General features: G+C 42.4%; 1 protein-coding gene across 1 annotated transcript in view; it reads right to left on the bottom strand.

Moving 5' to 3' along the window:
- Nucleotides 1-8,102: 8,102 nt before the first annotated feature.
- Nucleotides 8,103-25,796, bottom strand: part of odad4 (outer dynein arm docking complex subunit 4) — a 69,271-nt gene continuing 51,577 nt past the window's right edge. The window contains exons 14-15 of the mRNA XM_076265870.1: nucleotides 8,368-8,692; nucleotides 8,103-8,275 (exon numbers count right to left, since the gene is read on the bottom strand). Coding sequence (XP_076121985.1) covers nucleotides 8,103-8,275; nucleotides 8,368-8,692 — 498 coding nt within the window. The remainder of the gene's footprint in view (nucleotides 8,276-8,367; nucleotides 8,693-25,796) is intronic.

The following is a 25,796-nucleotide window of genomic DNA, read 5'->3' as shown; positions in this document are numbered from 1 at the left end:
CTCAATCCGTGAATTAGTGAAGCACACAGTGAGGTGAAGTTCCAAGTCCGAAATGCTAATCAGTAGGCTACGGCTGCCCCGTGGTCACATGGGAGGCTCTAGGAACACAAAATGTAAAGACAGTGTTTTCTAATGACTCCTCTAATGTCAAAAGCCAGGGTGCTGTACTGTGGATTTTCGTTGATAAGTCTTTTTTTAAAAATCTGTTCTATTTAGACTTGCTAATTCTAGCACTTACCACCTGACTGGAACTGACACTTGACTGTACGGAAGTAGCACTCACTGCTGCACTGACTTATCACACTTGATTGTTTCCCTGGAAGTCGCTTTGGGTTAAAAAGTGTCAGCCAAATGTAATGTAATGCAATTTACTGATTTCATTTGTAGTTTTGCCATATCACTGCAATGTGCTATGATGTAGAATATTTTTCCAATTGTGCCACTATTGTGGCATGCTTCTTTTTATATAGCTGTAAGCTGAGTGTATTAATCACTCAAATAAATGCAAATAAATGAGCTGGTTATTTGGAGTAGGAGGGTAAAACAAGATGGGAACACAAAACAATGTTTTTCTCCATCCCTACCAAATCAATGACATTGTTATGCTCAGGGGAAAATCAATGTCATTGAGAAACACAGAATTAATAGACACAATTGTTTACCTACTTGTCCTGAGAATTGATCAGTAAACTAATTTTATCTCTACCACAGGCTAATAGATATATTACTTAATTCATCCCCAAAGGAAAATGATGGTGTTACAGCAGCAACTAATAATAAACATATATCACACATATATATACATACAAGTTAAAATAAATAAATAAATACAATTGCATATAGTCTCTGTTAAAGAGTTGTTGTAAATAGTTATGGCAGTGGGCAGGAATGATTTTCTATAACTGTCCTTGTTACCGCGAAGTTGAAGCAACCTCCAGCTGAAAACACTCTGTTGTCTGACCAGTAGTTCGTTCAGTGAGATGTTATCCATAATGTTGAGGAGCTTTTGCAACATCCTTCTCTCAATAACTAACTCTAGGGGTTCAAGTGTACTTGTCGGTGCAGCAAAAGTTGAAGTTCTCAACGCGAGCGACGGGAGCAACGCGACGCAACGGACCCACAATTCAACGGATGACGTACAGTAAGCCCATGTAAAGTGAACGGGATGCGTCTCCAGCACTGCAACGCACGCAACTGTGTGTGGGAGCCGTAAAGGTAGAAATATGTTGGCAAGTTCATAACTGGCATTAGGCTGTTTCATTTGTTGTCAATTAACTGTGCTGGTGTAGCAAATAGTAGGCTATGGTTTTTGTTTTGTGTTGGTTGCTGTAAGGAAGTTGTCAGCAAGGATGTCTTGTCCAGTATTTTGCTGCATTTTAAGGATGCTGCCTGATGTGAGTAGGTCCGTTTTTGCTGTAAGGACGTTGTCTTATGTGTGAGTTGGTGGTTCAATTGTTGCTCTTTAAGGACGCTGCTATAGTGTGAGGCCTGTTTGGTGTTTAAATGTATACAAAACAAAAGGAAACATAACTATGTATTTTCGACAGGGTTACACTTGTAAACACACATGCAATATGAAAAGTAAAGTTCTTGCGAAATAAAACACTCGCCTCAAAAGTTTTACTTGTGCTCAGAACCAAACAGTGTCAGAGTACCGATCCAGTGTAAGATTGAAGTGTTCCCTTAATTTTTTTGAGCAGTATATTTCCCCCCTAAAGACTAAAGCTTCTTAAAGGGCATAATAAATACAAAATAAATCATCAAATGACTAACCACAAAGGGTGTATATTTATGACAAAAGTGAAACACTTTTATATTATTTAAATGATAATAATGACACAGTCATTTTGTTTTAAAATATTACGAAATACTACTAATGTGATGCTGTTTAACTAATTTATAAATGGTTCACTGTCACTTTAAGAGTATTGTGTCTACACATTCTCAAATGATCTATTGACAATGATAACATTGTTCGTGCCACATGCAGGGGCATTGTGCAAACCATATTTTTGGGTGGGCACTGGGTTAAGCTGTATTTATTTAAAACCCTTTTCAAGATCAAAACCACACCCTGAACATAAATAATATACATTTATTGTTTTTGATTCTTTATGGAACTGTGTACAATTCTATGATTGACAACCAAAATGACATCCACTTGACAAAAAAAGACAACCAACCCTCTCAAAACATGCATTGTCTTATTCTTCACTGCATCTTTTCCCCCCAAAGTTTCATTCTGGCACATGAAATGATAGAATCATTATAGTCACTTTAGCCTATACATTGTAGGCTAAAACCCCTTCAGGCAAACGTGAGGTTTTTTTTCTGTTTACCAGAAGGCCTAGGCTATGTATGTTAAGCTAATTCCTCAAGGAGACACTGCTAGTATCCTGGCCTAATTTCATAGTATTGACATTGGATGGCTGCTAGGCAGTTTTAACAGACAGTTCATAACGATCTTGGATAGTAGGCTATTCCATTTCCAATTGTAGTCTTTAGGGCTACTGAAGACACTGCCACCACAGTCAGCTTTCCATTGTTATTCCAGACAAAGCCTTTGAGTGCACACAGTTGTGATTAGGCTACATTGGGCTAATTTAATGTAATTAACTAATTAATGTTTGTCAAACATTTATCCATAATATCGATTTAGGAAGTCAATCTCTCTATCAAACCAATTAAGGAGGCTAGAGCACTCTATTACCTGTCCACTTCTCTGCATCACGCTGTCTGCCTCCCTGCCTGCTTTGCCAAAGTCACCGTCTCACTAAATCCTGCCTATTGAGATCAGCCGAGCCAATAGCAGTTCAGAACCAGCACCAGCTCTCAAACAGCTGAATGCCTAGGGAGACACGAGAGATAGATGAGTGAATGACACGTTAACTGCAGTCTGATTAATAACAATGTGATGAAATGAAGCGCCGCTTTAGAAATTTTGTGACTTTTTTAATTTTTTACCAGATCTACTTCATAGGTGTCCTGTTATTCAGAATTAAAAGCCACCCCGTCAGCCAATCAGAAAAGAGTACTACTGTACTTCTCTCCGGGTGATACAAGCAGTGTATGCTATTCGTACCCTGGTGCAATAAGAAGTGAATTCTATTCGTACCCCGGTGCACACAGCAATGTGTCCTATTAGTACCCCGTCTGGTACAAATATCAATGTATGCTATTCGTACCCCGGTGCACACAGCAATGTGTCCTATTAGTACCCCGTCTGGTACAAATATCAATGTATGCTATTCGTACCCCGGTGCACACAGCAATGTGTTCTATTAGTACCTCGTCTGGTACAAATATCAGTGTATGCTATTCGTACCCCATCTATGGCCAGGTCATTTTATCAGGACCTCATCTATGACACTTCAACCTTCACCCAGGGTCATCTAGGATCAAAGGTTGTTCAATGATGGTCTTAGGCCATTCCACTTCCCGCCTCAAGAAACATTTGGGTCTCTTCAGCCACCGCTCGCATGCAAGGAATTCTTCTGCACTTTCAGTCTTGTGCCAATGGCCACAAAGGTATGAAACCTCCTGGTCTCAATATACAGCAATATACAGCGGGGGAAATAAGTATTGAACACGTCAACATTTCAGTGAAATGCCTTGGCATTTGTATGATGTGAATGATAACATTAATTTTCTGTGCATTTTTTCTCATGTACATTCTTCAGCCAAAAATAGCAAATGCTCAAATGTCATGTAATCATTCACATCATACCATACCATCACATTTTACTGGCGTTATGTTACAAAATACTAAATTTTCCATGGAATTGCCCAGTACACAAAGAGCGAGCTGGAATTTATAAGTAGTTAGAGAGTAATTATCCCTCCTATCTGCACAAATTAATATAAGTTGGGTTAGTACATATTGATGGGCTATAGGTTTTCCGTTACCAAGGTGTCACACAAGAAACATTTCATGATGGGTAAAAGCAAAGAGTTCTCTCAAGATCTTTGCAACCTTATTGTTGCAAAACATATTAATGGAACTGGTTACAGATGCATTTCAAAACTTCAGAATCATCCAGTAAGCAGTATTGGAGCCATTATCTGCAAGTGGAAGGAACATCACTGCATCATCAACCGGCCATGCACAGGATCTCCTCGCAAGATTTCTGACCGCCAATTAAATGTGATGGTATGGTATGATGTGAATGATTACATGAAATTTGAGCATTTGCTATTTTTGGCTGAAGAATGTACATGAGAAAAAATGCACAGAAAATGAATGTTATCATTCACATCATTCAAATGCCAAGGCATTTCACTGGCATTATGGATGTGACAAAAAGTCAATTTTCCGTGGAATTCCCCTATAGCCTACAGTTTTAGTTTTTTGATCAAAGGGGCAGCACGTCCAGTGGTAGAAAAAAAAGAATGGAATAATGTTATGAGAGTATTAAAATACGGGATATTTTACGGGAAAATATTAATACGGAAAGACAGCGGGAAAGAAAGTTAAAATATGTTAGATGTCCAGTTCTATATAGTGAATCAGCCATTTTGTAGTGTTGTTCGAAATCCAACTGAAAATTTCATTTACTACATTCGTGCCCTACAAAATCGTCGCGTGACATGTAGGGTACAGGGCCTGTACACTACCTAGACCATAATGCATTGCGGGCCATCCTGATTCCTGTGAAACTCAAAACAGCCATCTTATAGCCCTTTCCATTAGACTTGTAAATCCGTTGCCCGAGTTGGAAAGTGTAAATTACCCAGCTTTCTTGCGGCATTTTGCGCAGGCACGCCCCACTTTACCTCGGAGTACTTGAGGGTACCCCGAGGTGGACGTACGTCCTTACGACAAACATGGCTGCGCCCATAGCTGAGATGACATGTATTTTTTTTGCATATGTACTGTGTTGGTCATTTTAATGTTGATGCAATGCTCTTACACACTAGATTACATTGCTGCTTCAATCCGGTCACCAATTCCTGCATTGCACGGTCTTGCTGTGAGTGAAATACAATGTAACGATTTGTTTTCCAGCCGTTTAGCTAGAGGCTACATGTAGCACAAAGCAATAACAATGACTAGCCTCCTGCTAATGCCCCTCGTGGCTCGAGAGAAACGCATTCCTTTAGCAACTTATTCGTACATGTTGTATGGGTGGGTGTACGATGATTTACAAGTCTAATGGAAAGGACCATTATCTGTAGCCTGCCAGCTGACCTATGCAGCTGATATCGCCAGCCCAGCTGAGAAGATGGACGCAAACCTTATGCTCTACAAATGTAAGGGATATTTTGTTGTTGGTGGTTAATATAATGTTATTGTAATGAATCCATTCCTGTGTAATCAGTTGAGTCAGAATTTAGTCACCGCAATATAATTTCAATTAACGTTACGGTTTGTTAACATTACGTTAAGTTAAAGTGAACGTTTATGTTAACGTTAATGGTAACACTAGCACTACCTCAGTTCGTTTGACGTTGACGTAAGATTTTTGAATAACGTTAGCTGAAAATACTCTCTTAACCCCAGATGTAAATTGTAATGTCACAACAACTGTATCATCCTACAAGCTAATGTTAATTATATTTTGAATTATTAAGAGTTTAGTTGATGACGGGATGAATGAACACGTAATGTTACAATGTAGGCTAGGTAGTGGGCAATGTAGGCTAACTTATAGGCATAGCAGGGCTTGTCATTGCACTGGTGCTACAGAGATTGATCGTTTTCTAGCACAATCACTGAAAGAGGCAGTGGTCTCCCCTGCTAGGGCAGGAAAAAAGTGGGTAGGTTTACATTTAAGAGTTTACAAAGTCTTTTTTTTTTTTTAAATAAGAATAATTTTCTAAGCCTGATTAACATTTAACCTGTATACAGTGTTTCCCAGAGAATTTAACTCCATTTGTGGTGGTTGGTTTGTAGAATTGATGTTGAATGCAACAGTTTAACAAATTAGCACAGCGTGGTTATGATGCTAACCAGATATAAGCACAATGTAGTACAATCTGGAAAATCATTGTGTGGTGGTCAATGTTGATATTGTGGTGGGCCGCCACAAATAAGTCAATGTATGGGAAACACTGTGTATAAGGAAGACATGCATATGCCGACGGTAATGTAGTGGTTAAGGAGCTGGGCTAGCATTCAGTAGCCTGCAAAGTTGCAGGTTCAATTCCCTAACTGTGACCACATTGAATGTTGCAGGAGCTCAAAAAAACCCCCCACGGGAGTAAGCACAGAGTCAGGGGAAACCACTGCAGGCACCTGGAAGTGGTACAGCCTGATGGATGAGGCGATGGGAGGAAGCCCCCCAGTCCTCATCACATCTGCGTGGGGCAGGCGCGTAGCAAGCGTGGGGGATGTGGGTGTTATAACGTACACACTTTTGCTGGAACACGATTCTATCCCCCACACTTTTTGTCAGATTAAAATGAAAGTAAAATATTGAAATAAACGCTCCCGTAAAGAGTTGGAACCGTATCTACCATAACGCACACACAAAGAGACACAAATAGGTCTGTTGATTTGATTGAATGGTCATCCAGCCAATCACATCAAGTTAGCCAGTGAAGAACCAGAGCCGCTCTGATCAAATTCAAAGTGTGCATCTTTCAAGGTGCTGCTGCTTGGGTCTGCATTATAAAGTCTGCAGTGAGCAGATTTCAGGTAGAATTGAAATGATAATTGTTACCGCATTATGCTAATTTGGTAAACCAAAATTCACTGTCTGACTGACAGTTTTTGTCACAATGTATAAATGCAGAGAATCCACGTGAAAGCGGAGGTGCGCGCACCAAGGCACTTGTTTGTGCAGAAAGACCTTGGCTACTGTTCTCAGAGCATTTTGCTTTCTCTGTCTATGATCTGCAGCTTTTCTCAAACTATGGGCCTCCTCAACAATTAACCTGGTCCACGTAGCCGCGAAATTAAGTTATGGCCGGTGCTGGAGATCTTAAATACGATCGCGTTCCATTTAGAACATCTTATTTTGATATTACAAACGGAGGCGTCAAGTAAAGACACATTTGAGATCTACATCTGAGAACTAAGATTTCCAGCATGTAGAACTCATATAGAGCGCTGTAGCATGTAGAACTCATATAGAATGCGTGTGTCCCTGCAGCAAATGAAACTAGGTAACGTGGGATAGAAGCAACAATAGTTTAAACAACAACGTGGCTTCCTGTAACTATTTTGCATATGTTTGGGTAGACTTCAAACGTTTTTGAATTTGAGCTTACAGTTCGGTATTCTTTATTATTATATTTATTTAGGTATTAGTGATACCTCAAAATTAGGCTGCTGTCTGTTAGGGCAATTTATTGTAGCCTGCTAACCCATATGCACAAAACATAATTTCTGAAATTATTTCTTCATTTATAACATGAGATATGTCTCCATGTAGGGTAGTGTCAAATAGTGAAGTGATAGCAGGTAGATCATGTAGGCCTACATGTCACATGAGCCACACATATGAGGGGCACTGCTTCTTCTGTCCCTCCCAAACTGCATTAAAATGGTGTGTTTAGCAATCAGAATTTAATTTTTTTTTCGGGGTAGAAACTGCCGGACACCAATATAGTCCGCACCCCTCTCCGAAAATACTTACAACGTCCCTGTAGGAAGTTATTTATAATTTGGCAAGATTGTTTCATTTTCCTATCCCACAACCCCCACACTTTTAAAAAGCTTGATACGCCCCTGGCGTGGGGTGACCACTTCAGTGTGTTTGCAGTGGCTTCCCCTGAGCCGAGAGGTGAGGAAGAAGAGGGAGAGAAGGAAGTGACCCAGAGGAAGAGGACAGGGAAGAGAAAGGTGGACCCTGTCCTGGACTTTCTTGAGAGGGATGCAGAAAGAGCGGAGGAGAGGGCCAGAAGGGACGAGGAGCGGGAGGGCAGGCTCCTCAGTATTCTGGAGAGACTTGTGGAAAAGCTGGAACTTAATACATTATTATCTTCAATTACATTTTCAGTATTATAATTGTTTTATATTTTACTGTAGATTTTTATACATTGGCTTTGCATAAAGTAGAAACAGTGTTCTATACACTCAAAGCACATTGGGGTAAAAATGTATTTTTTAATTTAGATGTAATCATGCCCTTCTGGAGCAACAGCCTGGATTGGACCCATCACAGCAGCTGCTGTTGGTGAGGCTGATTCTGGTTGTCATCCCTCACCATGACCACCTCCTCCAAGGGCAAGTCCTCCAAATTCATAGCAATGTTGTGCATAATTGCACCTGGGTAGCCAATACAAATGTCCAGGAACAGCCCCTTGTGGTTGCATACAGCCTGCAGCTGCACTAAAAACAGCATGATTGGTCTTGTGATGGAGGCTTGATGCGAATTTGGCAGCCATTAATGCTTCCCACAACCTTTGAAAAGGCTGGGGAACGTGCCAGCTGCGCAAATCCAGCGCCGATGGTGTCCAGCTCCATGACATGGAGGAAGGAGATAATTCTTTCCTTGAGCCCAAGGATTGTACTTGACACTCTGTGGACTATATCGTGGATAGTGCTGCGTGGCATGGCAAAGGCCCGTAACACCACTCTGTAGGCGGTGGGAATGGCGAGCCAGAACAGAAATACTAGGACCTCTCGTTCAAGGCCCCAGCCAGAATACCGCCAGTCGTCGGTGCGCAAGAGCGCAATCAGCCTCATTATTGTTGGTCGGCCAAGGTGAAAATCTTCCCTCAGGTCAGAGGTCCCGTCCAAAAACATCTGTAGCAGGGGCACATGTTCATTTCTGACACAGTATCTTGCAGGCTCCGGCTGTAATGGACACCAAATAAAGTGTCACTACTAAACTGTGTTTTATTTTTGTAGTTTTTAAGCAAGTTGGAAGCTGAAAAAATATATTCTGACGGCAGCAGATATTTATTTTGGCCTCTCTCCTGTTGAAGTGAGTAAATTAGCATACACATATGCAGTGGCCAACAATGTGCCTTTTCGGTATAATCGGGTTGAGAAGGAGATGGTTTTCTGGATTTCTAAAGCGACACCCGTCTCTGTCAATCAGAACGCCAGAGGCCACTAGCTTGGCCCGTGGCAGTGCCTTTAATAGGCACAATGTTGGCATGTTCTTTGATAATCTGGAGGAAGTGATGAGAAGACACAAATTTCAGCCACAGTCGATATCAGAGCTAGTGAGCGGAGCGCGAACGAGCGAGGAGCGGATGGAATTTTGCTGGAGCGCAGATCGCTTTTTTATTCAGAGGCCAGAGCGGCCGCTCTGTCCCGCTCCATTTTCGCTCCGATACCGCTCACGCCACGAGTGTGAGGCATGCCCTGAATTCACGTCTTCGTAGTGTATCCAAGATCGCTACAATTCAAAACAAACATATTGGCCATAATTGTAACAGTTTAAGCATAGCCAGTCCTTTACTCAAGATAAGCTTTAAAGGCTAGCATTCAGAATCGGGAGAGAGAATAGCCTACAGATCACAAAAACAGCGCACACTAGTAGGGCTGGGCGATATATCGGTATTATGACTACGACCGATATATTTTTGAAAACGATATGTAGTTGAGACAATATCGTAATACCGGTATTATGTCAAATAATGGGCCATTTTATCAAAGCCACTTGCTCTTCTGTGTTCAGACCATTCAGATAGCCGCAGCTCTGCTCAACTGCGCCCCTTGCGTGTGCACGTTCTCCCTCACAGCACTACAAACTTTCAAACATGACGGACACTGAGTCAGATTTTGTTTACCTTGATCAGAGGTTAGTGCTGATGCCTATTCCGTCTGCACATCAACGGCTAGACCGAGAATTCTCGTTGTGAAATCAAAATTCCACTGGAGCTCCAAGCGGTTTTGTACACGCAGATTTAAGTTACAACACTGTTTAGCTGCTACAGCTCTTCGACTCACGGTAAAATGTCATTTTTGGTACATAGCCTAGCTAATTTAAATACACTGATGAATGCTTGCGTTTAGCGACAGTAGCAGATCTAAAGTCCTCAGGGAGACAACCTAAACGCTGATTTTATTAAGAGGATATGCAAGCGACTCGCGAGCAGTTAGGGCATAATTTTTTATGATTCCTAAAACCCCATTCAATCGTGCATAGGGATTTTTCTTACGAACCGGAACATGCAAAAATGAACGCATACAAAACGACGGTAGCGTCTATCACACTCTTGATGAGTGACTCAGTTACGTTGTTTAAGTAGCCTAATTTTTTCAAACTTTTTTTGTTGTTGATAGCAACATGTCTAGGCCATCATAGTCTACATTTGCTTGTCATCTAGGCCCTATCAAACCCTTGCAGGTAAAAAAACTGCATTGTGTGACAAAACTGCAGGTTTTTTCAATATTGTTGTGCCCAAAATAGCCTATTGCATTGTGCAGTACAATGTAGGCCTGCGTTGTCAGTCAGGGTCAACTTTTGGTCTTTTGTTATTTGCGCAGCTTTATCAGAGCAACTGTAGCCTATGCCTATTGTAGGCCTATGTTATTGTTTACACTTTTTTGCACAGCTCTGTTAGAGCAGTCTGAAATTAATATAATTAAAACTGGCTGTGTTGTCATAATTGTTGTGTTGAGTGAATATATGAAGCACTTCGCTCTTTCTGTTTGAAATATCAATATCGTATCGATATCGTATATCGCCAATCAGCCCCAAAATATCGGGATATCAGTTTTGGTCCATATCGCCCAGCCCTACACACTAGGCGTGTCAAACACATACACACACTACACATACAGGGGTGGACGCAGCCCCCCACACAAAAAGGATCACACACGAGGAAGACCTAAAAGGGTAACACGCTACACTAAAACACGGACATTAAAACAGTAAATAAAGGCATTAACACACACAAACAACCCCCAGAGTTCTCCCCCGTATCCCAGAATGCATTGTCCCAGAGTCCGTAGCACATATACTAGTCCAGCATGCCGACGTTACAGTAAGTTCGTTGGGGATGAAGTCGCTAAATATTTTAGAAAGGAAACTGAAAGTCATAGGGCTTACAAGCGTAGGCTACTATTCCTACAAAACAACTACTAACAATGTAGAGCAAGACACTATGTGGTGACACTGTTCCAGTGAGATTTATTTTGGAATTTAAGAAGACACATTTCGCGGAAACATAAGTGTGCTAGGAGAGCAAAGAAAAACGTGAGCAATTTGAATAGCCTGCTTTAAGTAAGGCTGAAGTAAACTTGGATGCTAAACCTGTATTATTTAGGCAATTAATCCCACGTATCCCTTTAGTTTTAGGCTTATTGACGTTGGCAAGCTTGTTCGTTGTTGCACTGTCTGTGTTGCATTAGGCTATCTTTTACAATAGGCTACATGTTCTATGAGTGACATTGCCGTTGCTCTCTTAGTGGAGCGTGGAGCGATTTCACTGGAGCGGGAGGATTTTGAAGTGGAGCGGGGAGCGAAATTGAGCGGAGTGGCCTGACGTGAATTTGAGCGGAGGAGCGGCCGAGTGAACAGCCACCTGAGCGAGGAGCGGGATATTCGCACCACTCAGCTCCGCTCACTAGCTCTGGTGCATATGGAATATGGATGAGACGGGCATCACAACGGTACATAGGCCAAATATGGTGGTAGCCAGGAGAGGATATAAACAAGTGGGGTCATTGACCTCTGCCAAGAGGGGAACCCTTGTGACCCTTACCTGTGCGGTCTCCGCAACAGGCACCACTATACCTCCCTATTTCATATTTCCCTGAGTCCATTTCCATGACCATTTCCTGACGGGTTCCCCCACAGGAAGCATAGGAGGGGCAAATCCATCTGGCTGGATGAAAGAAGACCACTTTGTCCACTTTCTGAGCCATTTCATCAATCATACCAGGTGCAGCAAGGAAAGGCCATGCCTCCTGCTCCTGGACAACCACAGTTCACATTTATCAGTGGATGTAGCCAAGGACAATGGAATCGTAATGTTGTCTCCCCCCCCCCCATTGCCATTGCTCCCACCGCCTGCAGCCGCTTGATGTTTCTGTTTATGGCCCTATGAAGACGTATGTCAACAAAGCCTCATCTGCCTGGATGATGAATAACTCGGGGAAAGACTATGACTATTTATGATGTCCCGAAAATAGTGTCTGTGGCCTTCCCTCAAGCTGCTGACATAATGAATATCCAGTCAGGTTTCAGTGTAAGTGGGATCTATCCTTTCAACAGGGATACATTCCCACCCACAGCATTTGCTCCTGCCTGACAGACCTCTTGACCCCCTTCCTACCTCTGTGACTGACCCAAGTCTAAATCCCCCATATGGGGTAGAGATAATGATGGAGAACATGGAAGTCAGCACAATCGAGTTAGACCCTGTGGTGCCAAGCACAAGTAGCACTGGTGTGTCTCCAAAACAGCTGAGGCCATTCCCAAAGGCCCCACCCAGAAAGACCATCAGAAAAAGCAGGGCCTTGAAAAGTTGCACCCTGACAGACACTCCAGTTAAAGGAGAATTCCGAGGTGATATTGACCTAAAGTGTGTTGAAACATGATACCGAGTGTGAACGTATGTCTCATAGCTCATCTCGGCTTGTCCCCTGCACTCCAAAATCTGGCGCTAGTTAGCTGATGCTACCAACAGCTTTTTCAATGGTGGTGCTTCGGCATCGGGCTAGCCATGCAAATAAATCACTGTTTTACACCATTTACGAGGCTAAATGAATCTCCACACTTCATTGGTAGACTTCCGAGGGCCCTGACATTTAAAACGAGACATTGAGAACTTTGAAAAAGCACTGGTAGTTTACTTACAAGACGATTTATACAGACAGTATCTTCACGAAGTTTAGCGTTTGCAGCCATCTTGAATTTAGGCACGATAAGTCGAGCGACGAGTAAGAATGAACAGGTATGATAAGGGATCAGATTCCAAAAATAATTCCGTGGAAATGCATGGATTCCAGTTGCTGCTACTGGAAGAAACTGGAATCCATGCATTTCCACTGAAACTACTGCATTACTAACTTTTTTCGGTAACGAGTAATCTAACGCGCTACTATTTACAAAACTAGTAATCAGATTAAAGTTAATTATCTAAGTCACTGTGCGTTACTATTTTTGTCATTTTCCTTAGTAAAAATATCTATTCTTTGCTTTCTTCTTGTCTCGGGGATTAACGTCATGTAGGCTATGCCAACCTTTTCAGCATGAGGACAACTCACGTGTAAAACCACGCAGCGACACAAATGTAAACAATGGAGGGAGGAGCTATGCACATTTTATCTATACAGTCATTATTTTGAGTTTGTGTCAGCTAAACATGACAACATTAAGGTACATTGTACATTCTGTGCTGGGACAAAGTGCTGTCGCGCACACAACGGAGAGGGAGAGAGAGAGGAGTGGTGCGTGTGTGCCTGCAAGCGCATCCAAGACAGAGAGCATGGTCTGTTTTGCTAAATCAACCAATCAGTTTTCAGTGTAGGTGGGCTTAGCTTATATCTCTTTTCTCCCAAACTTAATTAATCAGTTAGTGTATCTAGGAACAGGACCGTCATGGCACAGTCAGTGCCCCTCAAAAAGGAACATTTAAGACCCATTTCACATCAGACTACAAAAAGTGTACCCAATTGTCTCATAAGAGTAAAACAATGATAGTCTTGCACACTGCACTGTTTGTAACAGTGACTTTAGCATTGCTCACGGCGGGTTAAATGATTGCAAAAGACTTGTTGAGGTAAGTTTAACAAGTGTAATTTCATTTGCACAGTGGCATAACTATAGTAGGTGCAGCGAGTGCAGTCGCACCAGGGCCTGTGACCTCCCGGGGCCCGTCGCTACCCTCGCCCTCCCTCCTTTCTTTTTTTTTTTTAGAGAGAGTGAAGCGTCACTTTGACGAACTATCGGAAGATGAGCGCTTAACCGATGCAGAGAGATACTTCAAAGTGCAGGTATTTAATGCAACTCTGGACATCATAATCAGTCAGCTCTCCCAAAGATTTGCAAGTATGCGGGAAACTTGTCATGTGTTTGAGTCTTTACGTCCTATGACCCTTCAACTCGCAGGTGATGATGAACTGCTTGAAAAGGCAAGACGTTTGTCAGACCATTATAGCAGGGACATTGCACCGACATTCCCAACACAACTCCTCTCATTCAGGTCTTGCTTTAAAGCAGAGAAGTCATCTATTTTTCAACTTGCCAAAATACTGGTGGTAGAATATGACAGTGTAACATCCACATTCGGGGAAGTGTGTACTGCTCTCATGTTGTTTCTGACATTGCCTGTGACTGTGACAACAGCTGAGCGATCTTTTTCCAAACTCAAACTTATTAAGACCTACCTAAGGAGCAGCATGGGGCAGGAGAGGCTCAGTGGGTTAGCTATCCTGTCCATTGAAAATACGAGCGCCAGAGCATTAAATATTGGGAACATCGTTGATGAATTTGCACAACGAAAGGCTCGTAAGATGGCCTTCTTCTAATGGCCTAATTCACGCATATTGGGGATTGTATGCATATGAATGATATTATTTGGTTTTTGCACGGTTAAATAAGTTAGGCTACATTAAGTTTTGTTTCTGCGAAGTGCGAGATATAAGCAAGCAATCTACGCTTGCAGTTTCAGCAGAGGGTTGAAGAGGCGCATTGAGCGCATTGAGTGTTCCCATAATTCCATGCGAGTTGATGTTAATGCAGTAATATTAGATTACCCTGGCCTGCAGGTTGTTAATAACATTATTTTTAATGTTTTCACATGTAATGGATCCTATGTAGTCGTGTGTTTTTTATTTGAAATTGTAATTTGTAACTACTAAACTACTTCGGTGCCTCAGGCCCTTTGCATAAACAATTGAAGTCACCCTTAATGTGTATTGCATATATCAGAGCTAATTCATCCTGGGCCATAGTATGTCGGTATGGGGCCCGCGAAGCGCTCTCACACCTGGGCCCACCATTGGTTTGTTACGCCACTGCATTTGCATATTACTTAGGCCTATACTAGATGGTTAGTTGCCAAGGCTGCATGAAAAGGCCAAACTACCAAAATCTACATATTTTACTATCACAATTTCTATCAATAGGCCTTCCTTATTTAAAAATCAAGTAATCAGTAAAGTAACTAAGTTACTTTTTAAAGGAGTAATCAGTAATCAGATTACTTTTTCAAGGCAACACTGCTAGCTACAATGCAAGATATATTTAGCCTATTTATTTATGGACAACGTAAGGCGGGAGGTGTGTGTTGCTTTTAACCCATTCGTGCTGGATGCTGCATGACGCAACATTGACCCTCCCGCTGGATGCTGCGTAGTGCAACATTGACCCTCCCGCTGGATGCTGCGTAGCGCAGCATGCTTTTTATTTCATGTTTCTAGGTGCTACAGAGGCTTAGATATTAAATTTTGGTAGACGTTGACAATTTTTAGTATGTTTTCAGAAAACCCTCAGGAAATAAGGTTATTTAGTCTAGAATGCCATAGGATTCTATAGGCGTTTTTAGCAGGCATTTTAGGAGTAAATGGGTTAATTAGGCCTATCGAATGTTCTATCGAACATATTTTCTATTGATATCAATTACATGTCTACTGCGATACATATCGCTATCGTTTTATTGCCCAGCCCTATTAGCCATGAATGCCTATAAGCTATCCATGATAAAGATGTTAACTATAAGAATTGGTATTTGTAGGCATAACTAAGCACTAAAACCTTGGTATTCGTTAGTAAAAGCTGTATATAGGGATCCTGTTTGGAGCAAAACTTTTGTTAGTAGCCAGTCATATTTTAAACCTTAAACTTTGATGTTTAAGTAGGAACTGCCTGAGATAACTGAACGAAGATCTTGAATACTGTTCTTATTATTGTAATATATATACATATTGTAATATATATACATACATACATACATATTTGTTTTTAGTTAGACTGGTAACATTGGTGAGGAAAACATTTCAGATAGGCCTCTGCATGATGAGGAAAAGTGAGTTGATCATCTACAGGGCTGCTGGATTGCATTTATCAATAATACTAACACATGTTACTTTGATCAAGTTGGTAGGCCTATTTTATGGTAAATGAAATGGTAGGATCAATTACACAAGCTAATGACTGAGACTATTGTTTGTACTCTATTTATCTATCTATATTTGGATAACTCGTCTTCAATTGACATCCTGTCCTTACTCTCCTCATTTAATATCACACGTGTCCACAGTCCTCCTACTCACAAGGCTGGTAAAGATCTTGATTTAATTCTGGTACGTAACTAATACAGACAACGTTTTGGTTAATCCATTACATGTATCGGATCATCACTTTATCAGATTCTCTGTGCGTCTCCTGGATAACCCAGCAGCTCCTCCTCCGACAATTTCGTTCCGGCGTAATCTCAGAAGCCTCTCAAGCGACCATTTTGCAACATTAGTAACATCTGCTTTACCTACTCCTAGCTCATTCTTGGCACTGGAGGTTAATGACGCTACAGAGACTCGCTGCTCTACACTGGCATCTTGTCTGAATGCAGCATGTCCTCTTTCCTCAAGACCTACTCGTTCTAAACCTCGTCATCCATGGCTGACGAACAGTATAGTCTCAGTACGAAAGGAACTTAGAGCTGCTGAGAGGAAATGGCGTAAATCCAGAGATGGAAATGATCTTAGTAACTACCAGTGTTTGCTGTCATCCTTTTCATCCACTGTTACACTTGCAAAAAAGGCATTCTATCAAAGCAAGATTGAGAGCGCCACTGACAGTAGAACACTTTTTTCTACTTTCAAATCTCTTCTCAATCCTCCACCACCACCATCAACTACTTCACTGTCAGCAGATGACATTTTTTACTGTAAAAGTAGCTAAAATAAGTGCTCAGTTTGATGGTCCTATAAGGAGGGCTTTGCCTTGTGTTAGTATGACCGCATCATTTGACTCTTTCTCTCCTCTTGATGAGGAGGCAGTCTCTCAATTGCTTCAGCGATGTCGTCCAACAACATGCCCATTAGATCCTGTCCCGTCCACTCTTCTACAGTCTATCTCACCCACTGTTCTACCAGCAGTCACACATGTATTTAATGCTTCACTCAGTTCTGGAATAGTTCCTTATTCTTTTAAACAGGCTAGGGTTACACCTCTGCTAAAGAAAAGTACACTTAATCCAACTGAGGTGAAGAACTACAGACCTGTCTCCCTTCTTCCTTTCTTGTCAAAGGTTTTGGAGAAAGTGGTCTTCAAGCAAGTTTGTGACTTTCTTCATCAGAATAATCTACTAGACCCTATGCAGTCTGGTTTCAAGAGTGGCCATTCTACTGAAACTGCTCTTCTGTCTGTGACTGAAGCATTGAGGGTAGCTAAGTCCTCTGCTCAGTCATCAGTATTAATTCTACTAGATTTATCTGCAGCCTTTGATACTGTTAACTATGACATTCTCCTATCTATACTATCTGAACTGGGAATTTCTGGAAAAGCTCTTGACTGGTTTGAATCTTACCTTAAAGGGCGTTCTTTCAACGTGTCTTGGCAGGGACAGGTTTCTAAGTCTCATGACCTCACCACAGGTGTGCCTCAGGGATCAGTATTAGGACCCTTGCTTTTCTCTATTTACACCACTTCCTTAGGTGATACCATTCGCTCCCATGGATTTGACTATCACTGTTATGCAGACGACACTCAACTTTACCGGTCTTTCCCACCTGATGACTCTAGTGTTTCCCACTGTATTTCTGCATGCCTTAAGGATATTTCAGCCTGGATGAAAGATCGGCACCTTCAGCTTAATCTCTCAAAAACAGAGTTTTTGGTGTTTCCAGCTAAAACAGCTATTCCCCAACAGATTAACATCCAGCTTGACTCAACTTCACTGACCCCAACTAGATCGGCACGAAACTTGGGCGTTGTAATTGATGACCGACTTAACTTCTCTGAGCATATAGCTTCTATTGCAAAATCATGTCGGTTTATGCTTTACAACATTAGGAAGATCAGACCTTATCTGACACAAGATTCCCCACAACTTCTTGTTCAGACCATGGTCATCTCTAAGCTGGACTATTGTAATTCACTATTAGCTGGCTTACCCGCTTGTGTAACAAGATCATTACAGCTGATTCAGAATGCTGGAGCACGCCTGGTCTTCAATCAGCCAAAGAGGACACATGTAACTCCTCTCCTAGTTACTCTCCATTGGCTCCCTATAGTAGCCAGAATTAAATTTAAATCTCTCACTTTGGCCTATAGGACACTAACTAGATCTGCTCCTAGTTATTTTAATTCAATAATCAAGCCTTACATCCCCAACCACCCACTGCGGTCTTCTGGTGAGCGCATGTTGTGTCGACCAGTCATGAAAACTGGGTCTAATTCCAGACTCTTTTCTTCAGTGGTTCCATGTTGGTGGAATGAATTGCCCAGTGCTCTCCGTTCCTGTGGTAGTTTTGGGTCGTTTAAGAGGGGACTAGACATTCCTATTCAACATATACTTAGTTGTTTAAGCGCTTATGTGTTATGGTTTGTATAATGTTTTATTTTAATTGGGCTGTTAATTAATTTGACATCATTGTTTATTATTGATATTCTCCTTAATGTAGTCATAGCATGTCATTGTTTTTATATTATTGATTGAATGGACATTATTGTTTATTATTGCCTTTCCCCTTTTTTTTCCATTGCTTTTTTATTAGGCTATTGATTGAATTGATATTATTGTGTACTATAACTATTCTCCTTACTATATTTGACCTACATTCTAATCTGTTCCCTGTTCAATTTTAAATATTATTATGTTTTTGTATTTATGTGTCGCTTTGGACAAAGGCGTCTGCTAAATCCATAACCATAACCATCTATCGTATGGTTTTATGACATGCCTAAATAATATGTTTATATATTTGTAATCTCATTTCCTTTTTGTCTTTTTGTCATACAGTTCCATACAGGTTTCAGAGGCAGTGCCTGACCATGACTATGTGGTGAACTCCGTGTCTGTGGAAGAACAGCTTGAAGCGGCAAAGAGAGAGATTGCCCGTCTGGAGGAGGAAAACCAAAGTTTGAGACAGGAGCAGTTTAATCTCCAACGCTTCCAGTGTGAGCCACAGTTGATAATGTTTTACATTGGATTTAAAGATTGTGATACACTGAGAGCAGTCTTCCTAGCTTTAAACCCCACAGCAGAGTCAATGATTAGATGGAGTCAAATACAAAGGTTAAATCACAATGAAGACCTCCCATTACAAAGGTACCACTAAAGTTATTGATTGGCATTACTCCTTTTGGTTCTATTAGCCTAGTCAGCAATCTGTATGCAGGTTCCATCATGGATAAAGAAATCACCAGAGTCTGACATTCTCGACCTCTTACAGCCAGGAGACGAAGTCATGGCAGATAAGGGATTTCTTATCAAAGACCTCATAAATGTAAAACGTATAATTCCAACATTCTTGGGGCCAAGTGGGCAGTTCTCCAAAGAAGAAATTACACACACAAGAGATTGCCCGCTTGAGGATTCACGTAGAGAGAGGGCAATCAGGTGTATTAAAGAGTATCATATATTTGATGGCGTCATGACCCTTTCACTTTGTGGTTCAGTTAACCAGTTATGGACTGTTTGTGCTCTACTTACTAACTTTCAGGAACCTAACTTTTAATCCTGTTTAACATGCATTTACAACACTCTGTCAGACATCTTGCACACACACACACACTCACCCACATTAGAAAAATGACTGATTGATTGATTGATTGAATGAATGAATAGAGGGTTAAATGAAGAGTTCTCATAGTGAAATGTTTTTTCATACTGGAATGTCCCTTTTCACACTGGAAGATTTTTTCATACTGGATTTTTTCATACTGGAATGTGTATTTGTATACTAATATGTGTCTCAATACTGAATGTATCTCAATACTGAATGTATATTGCATGTGACGTAAGATTGTAGTCTCCACATTAGATAATATGAATGCATGTACAGTATATTGTGGGGCAGCCGTGGCCTACTGGTTAGCGCTTCGGACTTGCAACCGGAGGGTTGCCGGTTCGAACCCCGACCAGTTGGTGCGGCTGAGCAAGGCACCTAACCCCTCACTGCTCCCCGAGCGCCGCTGTTGTTGCAGGCAGCTCACTGCGCCGGGATTAGTGTGTGCTTCACCTCACTATGTGTTCATTGTGTGCTGAGTGTGTTTCACTAATTCATGGATTGGGATAAATGCAGAGACCAAATTTCCCTCATTTTGTCAACCATTTGTTCTTGGGTTAACACAAACGTAAAAGCTTTTATTTACACAGGGCGGGCAGAAAATGCTCAAAAAAAAAATTGTCCAACTTTGTCTTCATCTGCTGCCATTTGCCTGCATCAAAACAGATCGATCCTCTCCAGGTGGTAGTCTTTGGTGCAATAGACAAAAAAAATCACACCAGGTCATCCCAGTGATGCCCAAATTTGTCCCATTACCTGATGGTAGTATTCATGGTTGTGTTTAAGGGTAAAAGGTTTTACTAATTGTAGGGGGGACAGATTTACACTGTAGCTTTAGAAGATGTGCCAGTGTGTACAGCAGTCCAACTTGATGGTTACAGTGTCCCTGGCCAGCTTTGCAGTTACACACTGACTGTGGAAAATCTACAGGAGCAGAAACAAGTTAAACAATGTTACAATAAAAGACTGCCAATCATAATTACATATACGTAAAAATGTATTTTAATCAACTAGTCTAGATCCAAGAGCAATTATTAACTGCTGTTAATAATTCAGGGTTCATGACAGAATATGTAGAAACAGGCTTCCAGGGCTGTGGTTAGACTATGCCTTAAGGTTACAGGCTACCAAAATATTTATTATGATGTTGTCTTTACAAGTGGTAATCCTTCAAAAATCTTGGGTAACATTAGGCTACCCTAATCATTATCCATGATGCATTGCATATTGTAAAGGGGTTCGTTTTTTCTCATTGACCGAAACGACTTGGCTCTCTCACAACACTGCCTCGTCTCTCCTGACTGAAAAAAAAGAAGCTTGGCTTAGCTAACCTTGTCACAAATACTTCAACGCAGAATGTCATGTTGCCTTATATAAAACAGTATTTACTAACAGTATCACATAACCTAGGTTGCTAGGTTACGGGGACGCTGGCGAGACACGCCGCTCCGTCTGGCATCATGTTTTTGTTTGTTTTTATGTAATGTTAATGACATTGTTAAGGAGGTTTTAGGTATTAGGTGATTAGGTGGGTGGACTGTATAGGTGCTGGTTGGATGGTATGGTGTCTTCCTGGTGCGTCGGTAAGAACGCCACTGAGTCCAAAATGCAGTTAAGGGGTTTTAATTAACTTGAAGGCAGCACAGTAATATACAGGGTCAATCAGATGATAATTCTTCTTAATTATTACTCAGTTGCATAATTCAAACAGGCTTTCTACAGTTGGTTACAAATATGTGCGGTAAATCTTCAATGACGCACACAAGGAACAGAAAATGACTTTAGAAGGTGAATAAAGTGTCCTTTCATGGTGAAACGTCGAGCCAAACGTCCGTGGCAAACTGACTGGCAGCAGCTCTCACTAACTGAACTGCTCCACACTGAAGACGCGTGGACACTGAGCTTCCCGCGCAAACGTGAGGACGTAAGCGCGAGCTCAGAATCTTCAGCGCAGCCAATGGCCTTCATAACAGACATGTTAATGTCATGTCATTTTTTTTATTGATTTGTCTAGTTAAATGTTTTTTCTCTTCACTTACGTTATTTTCCAAAGTTTTCGTGTTATTCTTAGCTCTTTTACTGCTTCCAAGTCGGCTGTCGTTAACCTTAGTCCATTGGGAGCTTGATATTGCTAGCTGGGCCTCTATCCTTCCATCTATCCGTGAACGATGCTGCACTTGGTCGAGGGGATTTCTTGGGATAGCTGGACCCAGGCTAGGCTACTCTGCGAAAGATCTGCTGCAGCCGCCGAGCTGTTGCTGACCCGCGAGCTGCCGTGCCAACTGCCTGGGGTTTGGATTGAGCAGACTAACGTTAATGTTACCGTAACATTGAAGAACTTTGCATTCTCATGAAGCAACAAACTGTCGCTGTCAACAGTCCACCGAGTTGCTGATCTGCAAGATCTCCCCCGATTTCAGACTGCTTCCAGTGATCTCAAGACTGCAGCCTATACAAGGCCTAACGTTAACATAAAACGTTCAATCCTCTGGGTTGGCTTGAAGACACAGCTATGCGCTATCATTACCATTGGACTAAGTTATGATGGACTTTTTCTTACTTTCATTTTTCTTATTTATTTATTTTATTATTTGTTAATTGTTTGTTTGTTGTCTGTCTTTTACATTTTTTTTTACATTACATTTGGCTGACGCATTTTTAACCAAAGTGACTAACAACATGGTAAACAGTTTAAGTTTTAAAGCAATTCTCAACAATTTCAGGACAATTTAAAAACGGTAGAGTACAGTAAGAATAAGTGCATCAGTGAGTGCTGTTTTTAACAGTTACTTGTCAGTTCAAGACGGCTGGTAAGTGCTAGGATCAGCAAGACTTGTTCTAAGTGGTGCTATGAGAGGAGATGTTCTCTAAAGAGCTGGGTCTTCAGGAGTTTTTTGAAAATGGAGAGGGATGTCCCTGCCCTTGTAGGAACTGGCAGTGTGTTCCACCAACGAGGAACAACAGATGAGAAAAGTTTGGATTGGCCTGAGCGTACCGGTGGTAGAGCTAGACGTCGTTTGTCTGATGAGCGCAGCGGTCTAGAGGTAGCGCATGTCTGTATGAGGGCATTCAAGTAGGCAGGAGCAGAACCGGAGACTACTTTGTAGGCAAGCGTTAGAGCCTTGAATTTGATGCGGGCCGCCATAGGTAGCCAGTGTAGCTGGATGAGCAGCGGGGTAACATGTGCCCTTTTGGGTTGGTTGTAGACCAGGCGCGCCGCCGCGTTCTGGATCATCTGAAGGGGTTTCACTGCGCAGGCTGGGAGATCTGTCAGGAGGGCGTTGCAGTAGTCGAGTCGTGAGATGACTATTGCCTGAACCAGAAGTTGGGTAGCATCTTGAGTCAAATAAAGTCCTGATTTTCCGTATGTTGTAGAGTGCGAAACGGCATGACTGGGCGACTGAGGCAACATGATCTGAGAAGGTTAGTTGGTTGTCGAGAACAACTCCTAGATTTCTTGCAGTCCTGGTGGGTGAAACAGACAGGGAGTCAAATTTGATGTTGATGTCGTGGTGTATGGTAGGTTTAGCTGCGAGGACCAGCAGTTCAGTCTTTGAGAGGTTCAGCTGGAGGTGGTGTGCCTTCATCCGTGTAGCTATGTCTGAGAGGCAATCCGAGATCCGTGCTGAAACCAAGGGGTCATCAGGTGGAAAGGACAGATAGAGCTGTGTGTCGTCTGCATAGTAGTGGTATGAGAAGCCATGCGAACGGATAATCAGTCCCAAGGAGGTGGTGTAGATAGCAAAGAGAAGGGGGCCCAGCACTGAGCCCTGGGGGACCCCTGTGGTGAGATGGTGAGGTGCAGATAGCTGAACAAGCCATGATACATTAAACGAGCGTCCTGTGAGGTAGGATTCAAACCAGGAGAGAGCAGAACCGGAGATTCCCATGTTAGAGAGTATAGAGAGAAGGATGCAGTGATTAACCGTGTCAAAGGCAGCCGATAAGTCAAGCAGAATGAGTACTGATGACCGAGCGGTCGCCCTGGCTTCTTTTAAGGCTTCTGTTACAGACAGCAGAGCCGTTTCGGTAGAGTGGCCGCTTTTGAACCCAGACTTATTTGGATCCAGAAGGTTGTTCTGTGAAAGGAAGTCAGAGACCTGTTTGGAGACTGCTCGTTCAATGCCTTTGGATAGGAAAGGCAGGAGTGAGACAGGGCGGTAGTTCTCGACTTGAGCAGGGTTGAGAGAAGCTTTCTTAAGTAACGGTGTTACCCGGGCCATTTTGAACACTGTTGGAAATGTGCCAGAGGTTAGCGAGGCATTGATCACATGTGTGATAGCTGGTGCGATGGTCGGGCTGAAGTAGGCTCGTAGGTATAGGGTCCAGCGAGCATGTGGTAGGAGAACTACATGTCAGGATTCTAGATACTTCACTCTTGGAGAGAGGCGCGAATGCTGAAAAAGATGTTCCAGCCCCTAGAGGTTGTAGGATTGCGGTATCTGAGAATTGACTGCTGATTGCCGCCACTTTGTTTGTAAAAAATGAGGCAAGGGTATCCGCAGTAAGGCTGGATGGAGGAGGAGGCAGCTGAGGGTTGAGTAGTGATTTGAAGGTTGAGGTTTTTGAGTGTCTGTAGCGCTGTTGATTTTGTCATTGTAGAAAGCCGTCTTAGCAGCAGTGATGCTGGCTGAGAAGGAGGTCAGGAGTGTCTGGTAGTTTTTGAGGTCATCAGTTAGTTTGGATTTGTGCCATTTCCTCTCCGCGGCTCTGAGTTTGGTGCGCTGCGATCGGAGGGTATCATTTAGCCATGGATGAGAGTGTTTGGATCGAGCTGGCCTTGTGGTAAGAGGGCACAGCTCGTCTAGACACAAGCTCAGTGTGGAGCAGAGCGAGTCTGTGGCCTGATTAACCTCCAGAGAGGAGAAGGTGTTGAGTGGAGGTAGACCGGAGGCAACCACAGAGGAAAAGTGGATTGGAGACAGGTTCCGGATGTTGCTGCGGAACGTGACCATCGGCTGAGGAGCCGGAGGCTGTTCTGTCAGGCTGACATTGAACTGGATGAAGAAGTGATCAGAAAGATGGCCTGGAGGGCGGTAGATGACCAGTACGTAGAGTTTTGCTGGGGCGATCACTGTGATGGCATGGAATTCGAATGAGACATATTTGTTTGAAGGCAGTAGCGGGGTGAATTTTCATTTGTTGGAGATCTGCTCAGTGAGAGCAAGGAGTTCCAACGAAAGGTGGTTGGCATAGCCAGCTATGAAGTCCGTTTTGTTGACTGCGGATTGACAGTTCCACAAGCCCATGGAGAAGGAGGTTTCTGTAGGTGAGGACCGTTTAAGTTGCTGGAGGTTAAGCAGGTTTCTGCCTCTTTTGGCATGCTGGCGTTTTCTGCGATGGCCGGTGAGAACAGGTATGGATGAACGGCACATTGTTGCCTTTTGACGGTGCCTGTGCTCGGTGAACTTGCACAGGTAAACTGGCTCGTCTTGACCGCGTCCGTCTTAAGCGAGGATGCCTGAAACGAGGGCTGACGCTTCTGCTGACGCTTCAGCAACAGCCTCTTTTGTTATGCTGACAGGAATCGCATGCAGCTGGCCTTGCGTCTCACTAATGATGAATCAGCGTAGACCGCCCTCTGACCTTAGCATAGCTTAGATTGTTCAAAAGGGTGTTAATTACTCTCAACTGAAAGTCCGCTCGCTCACACCGACCGAAACTCGCAGTTTCAAGTAGCCTCCTCCCTCAGCTGTTCCCAAACGCCCAGAGTCCAATTGTAATGAATTGGAGAGGATTGGCCAATAGTAGCCTGTGTTCTTCCTTTTTCTCTTCCAACGCACTGAAGTTGTTGTCAGATCAAGGTCCCTCCATTTGTACCTGACACATGAGGCTTCCTTTGTGTTCTGAAAGGGAATTTGTGCAGGACAGTTTTTGTGGAAACTAATTTTAAGTAAAAAGTGTGACATCTAACCCCGCTCTCCCCTACAGCATTTAATAATAGTGTGTAGTAGAAGAAAACAGAAACTCTTGCATGGTTGTAGCTGTTTCTATCTGGGCCAAGGTAGTGTAGTGGATAAGGAGCTGGACTAGCATGCAGTAGCCTGAAAAGTTGGGGGTTCGATTCCAGGCTATCACTGTTGAGACAATGGCCTTTAATTTAATTGACATGTGTACGTCGCTTGTCTGCTAAATGACTGAATGTGAATGTAATCTTTACAACTCATTTGAAAATGTGTTGCAAGGCATAGAAAGTCCTCACTTTAGATAAGCT

This window comes from Alosa pseudoharengus, unplaced genomic scaffold (assembly GCF_046254945.1).
Source record: "Alosa pseudoharengus isolate Yale_2024_CS ecotype anadromous, Long Island Sound unplaced genomic scaffold, YU_APseudo_1.1 YU_APseudo_1.1_scf_4, whole genome shotgun sequence".
NCBI lineage: Eukaryota > Metazoa > Chordata > Actinopteri > Clupeiformes > Clupeidae > Alosa > Alosa pseudoharengus.
This window is presented reverse-complemented; position numbering and strand designations above follow the sequence as displayed.